This window comes from Ranitomeya variabilis, chromosome 7 (assembly GCF_051348905.1).
Source record: "Ranitomeya variabilis isolate aRanVar5 chromosome 7, aRanVar5.hap1, whole genome shotgun sequence".
NCBI classification, from domain to species: Eukaryota; Metazoa; Chordata; class Amphibia; order Anura; family Dendrobatidae; genus Ranitomeya; species Ranitomeya variabilis.
The window spans coordinates 129,555,591-129,568,133 of NC_135238.1; the positions used below are offsets into that span (position 1 = coordinate 129,555,591).

Sequence of the window (12,543 nt, forward strand, 5' to 3'; positions counted from 1 at the left end):
CGATCTACAGGGAGAGAAAACAGTCCACCTCTCGGAACAGTGTCTGGGAGGCTGTGGTGGCTGCTGCACGCAGTGTTGATCGTAAACAGATCAAGCAACTGACAGAATCTATGGATGGAAGGCAGTTGAGTGTCATCATAAAGAAAAGTGGCTATATTGGTCACTAATTTTTTGGGCTTTGTTTTTGCATGTCAGAAATGTTTATTTCTAAATTTTGTGCAGTTATATTGGTTTACCTGGTGAAAATAAACAAGTGAGATGGGAATATATTTGTTTTTTTATTAAGTTACCTAATAATTCTGCACAGTAATAGTTACAGTGGGGCAAAAAAGTATTTAGTCAGTCAGCAATAGTGCAAGTTCCACCACTTAAAAAGATGAGAGGCGTCTGTAATTTACATCATAGGTAGACCTCAACTATGGGAGACAAACTGAGAAAAAAAAACCCAGAAAATCACATTGTCTGTTTTTTTATCATTTTATTTGCATATTATGGTGGAAAATAAGTATTTGGTCAGAAACAAACAATCAAGATTTCTGGCTCTCACAGACCTGTAACTTCTTCTTTAAGAGTCTCCTCTTTCCTCCACTCATTACCTGTAGTAATGGCACCTGTTTAAACTTGTTATCAGTATAAAAAGACACCTGTGCACACCCTCAAACAGTCTGACTCCAAACTCCACTATGGTGAAGACCAAAGAGCTGTCAAAGGACACCAGAAATAAAATTGTAGCCCTGCACCAGGCTGGGAAGACTGAATCTGCAATAGCCAACCAGCTTGGAGTGAAGAAATCAACAGTGGGAGCAATAATTAGAAAATGGAAGACATTCAAGACCACTGATAAACTCCCTCGATCTGGGGCTCCACGCAAAATCCCACCCCGTGGGGTCAGAATGATCACAAGAACGGTGAGCAAAAATCCCAGAACCACGCGGGGGGACCTAGTGAATGAACTGCAGAGAGCTGGGACCAATGTAACAAGGCCTACCATAAGTAACACACTACGCCACCATGGACTCAGATCCTGCAGTGCCAGACGTGTCCCACTGCTTAAGCCAGTACATGTCCGGGCCCGTCTGAAGTTTGCTAGAGAGCATCTGGATGATCCAGAGGAGTTTTGGGAGAATGTCCTATGGTCTGATAAAACCAAACTGGAACTGTTTGGTAGAAACACAACTTGTCGTGTTTGGAGGAAAAAGAATACTGAGTTGCATCCATCAAACACCATACCTACTGTAAAGCATGGTGGTGGAAACATCATGCTTTGGGGCTGTTTCTCTGCAAAGGGGCCAGGACGACTGATCCGGGTACATGAAAGAATTAATGGGGCCATGTATCGTGAGATTTTGAGTGCAAACCTCCTTCCATCAGCAAGGGCATTGAAGATGAAACGTGGCTGGGTCTTTCAACATGCCAATGATCCAAAGCACACCGCCAGGGCAATGAAGGAGTGGCTTCGTAAGAAGCATTTCAAGGTCCTGGAGTGGCCTAGCCAGTCTCCAGATCTCAACCCTATAGAAAACCTTTGGAGGGAGTTGAAAGTCCGTGTTGCCAAGCGAAAAGCCAAAAACATCACTGCTCTAGAGGAGATCTGCATGGAGGAATGGGCCAACATACCAACAACAGTGTGTGGCAACCTTGTGAAGACTTACAGAAAACGTTTGACCTCTGTCATTGCCAACAAAGGATATATTACAAAGTATTGAGATGAAATTTTGTTTCTGACCAAATACTTATTTTCCACCATAATATGCAAATAAAATGATAAAAAAACAGACAATGTGATTGTCTGGTATTTTTTTTCTCAGTTTGTCTCCCATAGTTGAGGTCTACCTATGATGTAAATTACAGACGCCTCTCATCTTTTTAAGTGGTGGAACTTGCACTATTGCTGACTGACTAAATACTTTTTTGCCCCACTGTATCTGCACAAACAGATATCCTCCTAAGATGGCCAAATCTAAAAAAAAATCCACTCCAACTTCCAAAAATATTAAGCTTTGATATTTATGAGTCTTTTGGGATGATTGAGAACATAGTTGTTTATCAATAATAAAAATAATCCTCTAAAATACAACTTGCCTAATAATTCTGCACACAGTGTAGATTAGCTGGTGTCACAGCGTTAGTGATGACCGGTCTTGTTTTTAGAGAAAAAAAAATTGTACAGACTACCGTATCTACTCGAGTATAAGCCGTGATTTTCAGCCTATTTTTTTAGTCTAAAAGTGCTCCTCTTGAGTCATTGTCCCAGGGGTTCGGCGGGGGAGGGGGAGTGGTGGCTGTCACTTCATACTCACCTGCTCCCGGCGTGGTCTCTGCACTTCCCTGCTTCTCCATGGTCTTCGGCACCCACAGCTCTTCCTGTGTTCAGCGGTCACGTGGTACCTCTCATTAAAGTAATGAATATGGATACGACTCCACTCCCATAGGCGTGGAGAGCATATTCATTACTTTAATGGGCGGTACCATGTGACCGCTGAATACAGGAACAAGCTGCCGGCGCGTGCCGGAGACCATCAGAGAAGCAGGGACATACAGAGAGACCGTGCCAGAAGGGGGTGAGTATGACGGGGGAGGGTGAGCCATGCGATATTCACCTGTCCCCGTTCCACCGCCGCGCTGTGTCTTCCACGTCCTCTGGCTGTGACATTCAGGTCAGAGGGCGTGATTACGTGGTACGGGGACAGGTGAATATCGCAAGTTCCGGTGTCCTGAGTCAGCGGCGACTCCCGCACCTGGCCCCCATAGTGTGCCAGTGTCCACGCCTGCTCAAGACACCGGCACCAGACCCTCAGCGACGAGAGGTGAGTATGTCATTTTCTTTTTTTTTATCGCAGCAGCAGCAGCAGCAGCAGCATACGGGGCTTATTATTCTATTGAGCATCTTATGGGGCCATCAACCTTTGTGCAGCATTATATGGGGCATAATATTCCATGGAGCATCTTATGGGGCCATCAACCTTTGTGCAGCGTTATATGAGGCATAATATTCTATGGAGCATCTTATGGGGCCATTAACCTTTGTGCAGCATTATATGGGGCATAATATTCTATTGAGCATCTTATGGGGCCATCAACCTTTGTGCAGCATTATATAGGGCATAATATTCTATGGAGCATCTTATGGGGCCATCAACCTTTGTGCAGCATTATATGGGGCATAATATTCAATGGAGCATCTTATGGGGCCATCAACATTTGTGCAGCATTATATAGGGCATAATATTCTATGGAGCATCTTATGGGGCCATCAACCTTTGTGCAGCATTATATGGGGCATAATATTCTATGGAGCATCTTATGGGGCCATCAGTAACCTTTTATGCAGCATTGTATGTGGCATATTTTAATTTGGAGCATCTTATGGGGCCCATCATGAACGTTATGGAGCATTATATGGGGCTTCTGATTCAAGATGGATATTCAAAAACAGTTAACCTACTGATGTCTCAATGACTTTTACTTTTATTGGTATCTATTTTTATTTTTGAAATTTACCAGTAGCTGCTGCATTTCCCACCCTAGTCAATAAGTTTTCCCAGTTTTTTGTGGCAAAATTAGGGATCTCGGTTTATACTCGGGTCGGCTTATACTCGAGTATATACGGTAGTTTAATGGTAGCGAGGTAGCTTGTTATCATAGCTGGCGTCACAGCCTTAGTGACGACCAATCATCTTTTAGAAAAAAAAATCGTACAGAGTAGTTTTATAGGTAGGGTGGTAGCATCTTTTTTTTTCTTGCATAAAAAAAATCTGCTATCGCCAGATAATCTCTAGTGCATTAGAGGAGCCTACGTCACACTGTTAGTGGCGTTCGCTTTTCTTTTGTAAAAAGAATAATTAGTTGCGTCGTCTAAGTTTTAGCGAGTGCATTAGGGGAGCGTACGTCACATTGTTAGTGGCGTTCGTTTTTCTTTTGCAAAAAAAAGGTTTAGCTGCGTAGGGTAAATTTATACTTTTTGTATACAAACTTATTTGTTTACATTTGATTTTTTTCATTTTTTTTTCTTGTTTCTTCTACATTTTTTCTCTCCTTTTTTTCTCTCTGTTTTGTTATGATAAATAGTACCCTATACATAAGCCCCACACATTACACGTGTAAAAACACCACTTACATACACATCCCCGGGGTTTGGAAAAAAAAGGCCCATTCGTCAAGAAGGCGCTATTCACCAGAAGAGGCTTACGCCTTCCTTGCGTCCGACACGGATTCAGCCAGTGACGAAGATCCCACTTTCCTCTATTCCTCCTCCTCATCTGGTGAGGAAGGATCCCCAACAAGGCGCCCTAGGACCCAGGCAACTCCTGCAGCAATCAATCCCGTATGGATTGCACCCCCCCGAAAATTATCAGCCCGTCATTCCGGATTTCAGCAGCCGCTCAGGAATCCAGTTGGACACCACTGACCTCACTGAAATTGACTTCTTCAAATTCTTTTTCAGTGATGAAATAATAAATCTTATGGTGGCCCAGACAAACCTGTATGCCCAACAATTTTTCACCCAAAATCCCACGTCAAACATACACCAGATGGACCCCTGTAAATGCAGCAAAGATGATGACATTTTGGGGAATTGTGCTGCAAATGGTAATAATCCGAAAGCCAAAGCTTTGTCAATACTGGAGTACTGATATTCTCTACAGTACACCAGTATTCCGCATGGCCATGAAAAGGACACGATTTGAAGGGATCCAAAAATTTTTGCATTATATTGATAATGCACAGTGTCCTTCCTGAGACGATCCAAACTTTGATCGTCTATATAAAATTCGGCCAGTGATTGAACACTTCAGCAGAAAATTTGCTGAGGCGTACATACCCCAGAGAGACATCGCTATTGATGAATCTCTCGTTCATCAATAGCGATGTCTCTCTGGAGTATGTACGCCTCAGCAAATTTTCTGCTGAAGTGTTCAATCACTGGCCGAATTTTATATAGACGATCAAAGTTTCAAAGGGAGGCTAAAATTCCAACAATACCTGCCCAGTAAGAGGTCCAGGTATGAAATAAAGATGTACAAACTGTGCGAGAGTACCTCACAGTACACCCACAGATTTAGGGTCTAGAGGGGAAGGACAACCAGATAAAACCCCCCTGAATGCCCCCCCATCGTGGGGGTAAGTGGGAAAAGTGTGTGTGAATTGCTTGACCGACTGCTGGAATAGGGCTATCTCCTTTACATTGATAACTTTTACATCCTGCTCTTCAAGGCCCTGTCTGTTGTGAATTAGACTTTTTTGGCTCCCTCTTGTGGTCACTAGTGATATGACTCTGGGATTGTCTTTCCTCAGTTTGGCACCCACCTGGGTCGTTAGTCCAGGGGTGTTGCTATATGAACTTCCTGAATTCTCAGTCTGGTGCCTGGCATCGTTGTAATCAGTCCTTTCTGTTTGCTCCTGTCTGCTGGTCCGGGTTCTTGCAAAATTAAGCTAAGTCCTGCTTCCTTGTTTTTTGGTTATTTGCATTGCTCTTATTTTTTGTCCAGCTTGTACTAAATGTGATTCCTGATTTTGCTGGAAGCTCTAGGGGGCTGGTATTCTCCCCCCGGGCCGTTAGACGGTTCGGGGGTTCTTTAATATCCAGCGTGGAAATTTTGATATGGTTTTTGCTGACCGTATAAGTCATCTTACTATATTCTGCTATTAGTCAGTGGGCCTCTCTTTGCTAAATACCTAGTTCATTCTTACATTTGTCTTTTCTTCTTACCTCACCGTTATTATTTGTTGGGGGCTTGTATCCAACTTTTGGGGTCTTTTCTCTGGAGGCAAGACAGGTCTATCTTTTCCCTTCTAGGGTTAGTTAGTTCTCCGGCTGGCGCGAGACGTCTAGAACCAACGTAGGCACGTTCCCCGGCTGCTGCTATTTGTGGTGCTAGGATTAGATATACGGTCAGCCCAGTTACCACTGCCCTATGAGCTGGTTTTTTGTGTTTGCAGACTTAGTATTTATTTCTGGGACCCTCTGCCATTGGGGTCATAACACCTGTCTGCCAGAGGTACAGCTGCATGTGGCACCATGCGGAAAGATCAGCGAGGCCTCCCTAAACCGCTAATTGGGCAAACGCTGAGAAAAGGTGATAGCAGAGCCCAATGCAGCGACAGCATGCTGGTGGTCAAGTATAAGGACGGTGGTCAAGTATAAGGACAAAAGGGATGTCCTTATCCTGACCACTGTACACCGAGACAACAGTTCCCTTGTCACTGTTCGTGGGACTACAACACATGTCCCAAAGCCAGATTGTATCTTGGATTACAATCGGTACATGCGGGGTGTAGATCTCTCAGATCAGGTCCTCCAACCATACAGTGCCATGCGAAAAGCCAAAGTATGGTACAAAAAATTGGCCGTGCACATTGTACAGATGGCACTGTACAATGCTTTTGTGCTGTTCCGATCTGCAGGCAATGCGGGAACCTTCTTTCAGTTTCAGGAGGAAGTCATCAAGGCCCTAATGTTTGGCACTCAGGGAGGTGAGGGTTCCAGTACTTCTGAATCTGATAGTGCCTGTATTGTCCCAGGTCAATATTTCCCAGGACAGGTTCCCCATACAGCGAGGACAGGAGCGATCGCAAAAACGATGCAGAGTATGCTTCAAGAGGGGAATCCGAAAGGACACAATTTACCATTGTGAAACCTGTCCTGAGTAACCTGGCCTTTGCATTAAGGATTGTTTCAAAGCGTACCACACATCCACAAATTAATAAAATTAGTTTATACCCTGTTGACACAACACATGTTTATTATCTGATGTACCCCGCACATCTTACACATACCACTACATTAAACATTCAAACACCAGTAACACCAAAAGAATTATAATCAATACTATAAAACTATGCCTCTAGATAAATTCCTTGAGGGGTGTAGTTTCCAAAATGGGGTTACTTGTTGAGGATTTCTACTGTTTAGGCATATCAGGGGCTCTGCAAATACAACATGACGCCCGCAGACCATTACATCAAAGTCTGCAATCCAAATGTTACTTATTCCATTTCGAGCCCCGCCGTGCTCCCAAACAGTGGTTTTTCCCCACATATGGGGTATCGGCATACTCGGGAAAAATTGCACAACATCTTATTTTGTCTATTTTCTCCTATAACCCTTGGGAAAATAAAAAAAAGTGGCTAAAAGATCATTTTTGTGGAAAAAATGTGTTTTATTTTTTTTCACGACTCAGTGTTATAATTTTCTGTGAGGCACTTAGAGGTTCACGGTGCTCACAACATATCTAAATAACTTCCTTGGGAGGTTTCCAAAATGGGGTCACTTGTGGGAGATTTCCACTGTTGAGGTACATCAGGGGCTCTGCAAACACAACATGATGCCCGTAGACCATTCCATTAAAGTCTGCAATCCAATGCGTCATTCCTTCCATTCTGAGCCCTGCTGTGCACCCAAACAGTGGTTTTCCCCCACATATGGGGTATCAGCGTATTCAGGAGAAATTGCGCAACAACTTTAGTGGTCCATTTTCTCCTTTTCCACTTGTGACAATAAAAAAATAGTTGCTAAAATATCATTTTTGGAGAAAAAATTTGATTTTTTTTATTTTCACGCCTCTACGTTCTAAACTTCTGTGAAGCACCTGGGGGTTCAGAGTGCTCACCACAACTAGATAAGTTCCTTGAAGGGTCTAGTATCCAAAATGGGGTCACTTGTGATTTTCCAATGTTTAGGCACATCAGGGGCTCTGCAGATGCAACATGACGCCCGCAGACCATTCCATCAAACTCTGCAATCCAAAACGTCACTCCTTCCATTCCGAGTCCTGCCATGCGCCAAAACAGTGGTTTTTCCCCCACATATAGGGTATCAGCGTATTCAGGAGAAATTGCACAACAACTTTAGTTGTCCATTTTCTCCTTTTACACTTGTGACAATAAAAAAATAGTTGCTAAAATATCATTTTGGGGGAAAAATTAGATTTTTTTTATTTTTACACCTTTACGTTCTAAACTTCTGTGAAGCACCTGGGGGTTCAAAGTGCTCACCATATAGGTAGATAAGTTCCTTGAAGGGTCTAATTTCCAAAATGGGGTCACTTGTGGGGATTTTCCACTGTTTAGGCACATCGGGGGCTTTCCAAACGCGACATGGCGTCCAATCTCAATTCCAGCCAATTTTGGTTTGAAAAAGTCAAACGGCGCTCCTTTCCTTTCAAACCCTGCCGTGCGCCCAAACAGTAGTTTTCCCCCACATATGGGGTATCAGCGTACTCAGGAGAAATTGCACAACAACTTTTGTGATCTATTTTATCCTTTTACCCTTGTGAAAATAAAAAAATTGTTGCTAAAAGATCATTTTTGTGAAAAAAGTTAAATGTTCATTTTTTTCTTCCACATGCCGTCAATTCCTGTGAGGCACCTGAAGGGTTAACAAACTTCTTGAATGTGGTTTTGAGTACCTTGAGCGGTGCAGTTTTTAGAATGGTGTCACTTTTGGGTATTTTATGTCATACAGGCCCCTCAAAGTGACTTCAAATGTGATGTGGTCCCTAAAAAAAACGGTTTTGCAAAATTTGTTGAAAAAATTAGAAATTGCTGTTTACCTTTTAACCCTTATAACTTCCTAACAAAAAAAAATGTTGGTTCTAAAATCGTGCTGATGTAATGTAGACATGTGGGAAATGTTATTTATTAACTATTTTGCGTGATATGAGTCTCTGATGTAAGAGTATAAAAATTAAAAATTTGAAACTTGTGCAATGTTCAAAATTTTCTCCAGATTTCCATTTTTTTCACAAATAAACGCAAGTCATATCAAAGAAATTTTACCGCTATCATAAAGTACAATATGTCACGAGAAAACAGTCTCAGAATAATCAGGATCCGTTGAAGCGTTCCAGAGTTATAACCTCATAAAGTGGCCGTGGTCAGTATTGTAAAAATTGGCCTGGTCATGAAGGTGAAAACAGGCTTCGTCTCAAGGGGTTAAAGGGGTTTTTCCAAGATAAGACTAGTGATGGCCACTCTGTTGGATAAGCCATCAATATCAGATCGATAGCATCATGCGCTTACGCCTAGGCAATCCTGTAAGTGTTTTCTGTATTTACTGCACATCATCAGCTTAGTGGTAGCAATGCCAGGTATTATAACATTGACTTATTCAATTCATTTTGCATTTCTAATATGTGTGTTGTGGTAAACAGCCATATTCATCATGAAATAACAGATCTGGGGCATCTTTTCTTAGGACTCTATGTTGTATCATCCCTATAATTCCTCCTGAAATGTATAAATGTCTTACTCACTCATATAGCACCATTATATCCACAGCGTTCCATATACATTATCATGACTTGTCACCATTGGGGCTCATAATCTATATTCCCTATCAGTGTGTTGCCCTAACACGGGAAGAACATACAAACTTATTGCAGAAGATATCCATGGTGAAAGCATATGCAAGTAGTTTGTATGTTGTAAGCATTTACTATAAGCTATGGGATAATAATTCCAGTCATAATGAAACAAGCAAAAAAAATCATGGATGCAATAACTTTTTTTTTTTTTTGAGTGCCCTATTTTCACTGACCGCAATCCTGAAAGGGATATAAACCGAAGACCTCGCTGAGCCACCATGCTGCCCCTACTGTTACTGTTGATATAAAACCATGAAGTTGATGATAACATGCTATCGCTAAGTCTGTACAACACTTTATGAAATCATGTATACAAAATAAATGGTGTCCCTAATGGGATGTGAAGATTGGACACAAATCACATCAGGTTATCTGTGGGTGATCACAGGGCACAATGTTCAATGTTACAATGTAACTGTCGCTATTCAACCATTTCTGGCCCAATTTTTTTTTTACACGAATCTGACATCATTTGCTAATCAGGAGTAACGATCACGTCGTTCATCGCTGTCTGCTGATGTAAATCAACCCTTAATTGCATAATAAAAATTCCCTCCTACATGGAAAATGTTTTTTTCCCAAATGTTGTTGAATGCATACAATCTGTCGGTCATATTGTATTTCAATTAAAAATAATTTAAGAAGCTATTGACAAACTAAAGGATGGTTGCTTCTTTTGATGAAGCGTTGTGCTTGTGAGGCAGGTGCGCTCGCTAACAATATATGCTTCCCAACTGTGAGATTACGAGGGGCATATAATCGGCATGTCGTGTACAATAGAAACAAAGGCTTCAGGTTTCAAGAAAAGCCGCGCAGACAAAGTGCTTTCTCTTTCTTCAGGTATCGAAGCAAGCAAAAGAGTTTCTGGAGTATGTGTATGAAGAGCCCCTGATTGACGTGCAGCAGGAGAACCCATTGCTCTACCGGCATGTGGACACATTGGCACAAGTTGTACGTCTGAGGCAGCAGCTAAAGTCACTTCGAGCCTATCTCTTCAGCTGTCGTGCGGTGGTTGCAGAGGATCTGCGTAGGAGGTGAGTGGTATGAGTGGCAACATCAGAAAAATAGGAATCCTTCTTTTCATGTAAATTCTCTAACTAAATGCTGCATGAGAATACAACTGAACCTGCCACCCACTAATTAGCCCCATGTGAGAGGTCATTGAAAATATTCTGTGCGCTATGGCTAGGCAAGGTATTTCTTTATGCAGATAGGCTGACATGAGGTCCCCTGGCTAGCAATACCTGATCCACCTCCGGGTCTGGGCCACCGACCTTCTCGCTCTTTTAGCTAGAATCTGAAGTTCTGATGGCATGTGTGATTACTTGCTGCCATTCCTAGTACAAAACATAAGCACTTAAGCAGCTAAATAAAATAATAGCAAGCAATTTACAGTTCTAAAAAAATAAAGCAGTTCTGTTTCCATATTTTAAAATAAAACCTGTCACTTTTTGTATAGATCTCAGACCTTATAAGACTGGTGTACTTACATAACAAATCTACATCAGAATGACTTGAATAATCCTGATGTCAAGATTAGCATTGTACAGTATGAGTACAGCTATAGAGTGACAGAGTTCGTGAGTACTAAGGAGCTGTCAATCTGGCTAGGTAGGCAGAGTTGAAACAATTCTACAGCTACTTTGACATGGATTTTCAAAGTAAATTAGGAGAATCGGGTCTAAGATATGTGTTTAAAGTGGACCTTTCACCATTTTGAGCACGTTAAAGTTGCTTAATTATGGAATAGTGGCTGCATAGCTGAATAAAACATCTTTTTTATTTTTTAGCTTCTCATCTTCGTAGCGGAGATATTAGTTTCTAAAATATAAGTTCTAATTTCCACTGAGACCAAGGTGGCATTAGCATAAATTCTTCTCTAGTGCGGTTTCTTTTTCCTTTGCATGACATTAACCAATCATAAGCAGGGAGCATCATACAGGAGAAATAAAGAACACGCCCTACTGCTTTCTCTGTGTGAGACATGTAATGACACATAGTTCTGCTTTCTTCACTGATCTGTCAGCAACTAGTGTGATTACAAGAGGGGGAAGTGAGTAGAGCAGAGCTGTGTGTCATTCCAAACACATCTTGTAGCTTACTTCTCACAAACCGTCAGTTCTGTTCTTCTTCCACTTCCACACTTACTGACAGTGCTGGGAGATGAGAGCTGCAGATGCGATGGATGGAGCATGCAGAAACTCTACAGCAGCTCTAGATCCACATCTCCCAACATTTAACTCCCATATAGCAGGTGTTGCCAGCATCCCTGCATGCTGCCCCTCACCGGCAGGTGCGGTAACTCACTCGCTGCCGTGGCCCTCTCCCGCACCTCCTCCACCTTCCTCGTTGGCTGCTGCCCGGGGTGTGCACAGGGCGTGCAGATCCCCGGGCACTGTGTTTAGGGCACGCGCGCTTCCTCCTTAAAGGAGCCATGCACGCCATCCCAGAGTGTCCACAGCCAATGACTGGGGGACACTTATTATTTAAGGCACCTCCACCTGCATGGAGTTGCCTGTGCAAGGTTGTTAGTCTGTTAGTCTGTTCCTAAACATACTGGCTAGTTCTCAGGTCTTTTCCTTCTAGTCCTGCTAGTATCTGTCCGTTCCTAACTACCTTGCTAGTACTTTCCTTGTCAGTGTGTATTACAGCTGGTCCTGCCTGCACTTGCCATGCCAACATGTAATACAGCTGGACCCATCTGCACTTGCCATGCCAACCTGTATAACAGCCGGACCCATCTACTCCTGCCGTGCCGATCAGTATTACAGCCGGATCAGACTTGCACTTGCTGTACCAACCTGTATAACAGCCGGCTCCATCTGGACCTGCCGTGTCAATGTGTATTACAGCCTGATCCGACTGCACTTGCTGTCCCAATCTGTATTACAGCCGGTCCCGCCTGCATTTGCCATGCCAACCTGTATTACATTCGCACCCGCCTGCACCTGCCCTGCCAATCTGAATTACACCCGGACCTGCCTGCACTTGCCGTGCCAATCTGTGTTACAGCCGGACGCACCTGCACCTACTGTGCCAGTGTGTTCATCAGCTGTACCTGCTGTGCCTGCCTGCATCAGCTGTTCTTTCCCACCTGGCCGTTCCAGCTGCCAATCCCTTGGGTGTCAGCCACCGTGCATCCGTTGTCTGTCTTGGAGCAGCACCTGGTGTACAACGG

The 12,543-nt window shown here is 43.0% G+C and overlaps 1 protein-coding gene across 5 annotated transcripts in view; it reads left to right on the plus strand.

Moving 5' to 3' along the window:
* Positions 1–12,543, plus strand: part of PLEKHM3 (pleckstrin homology domain containing M3) — a 480,455-nt gene that overhangs the window by 257,429 nt on the left and 210,483 nt on the right. For all 5 annotated transcript variants that reach the window (XM_077275714.1, XM_077275715.1, XM_077275717.1 and 2 more), the window contains one exon: positions 10,206–10,399. In XM_077275714.1, the coding sequence (XP_077131829.1) occupies positions 10,206–10,399 (194 nt within the window). The remainder of the gene's footprint in view (positions 1–10,205; positions 10,400–12,543) is intronic.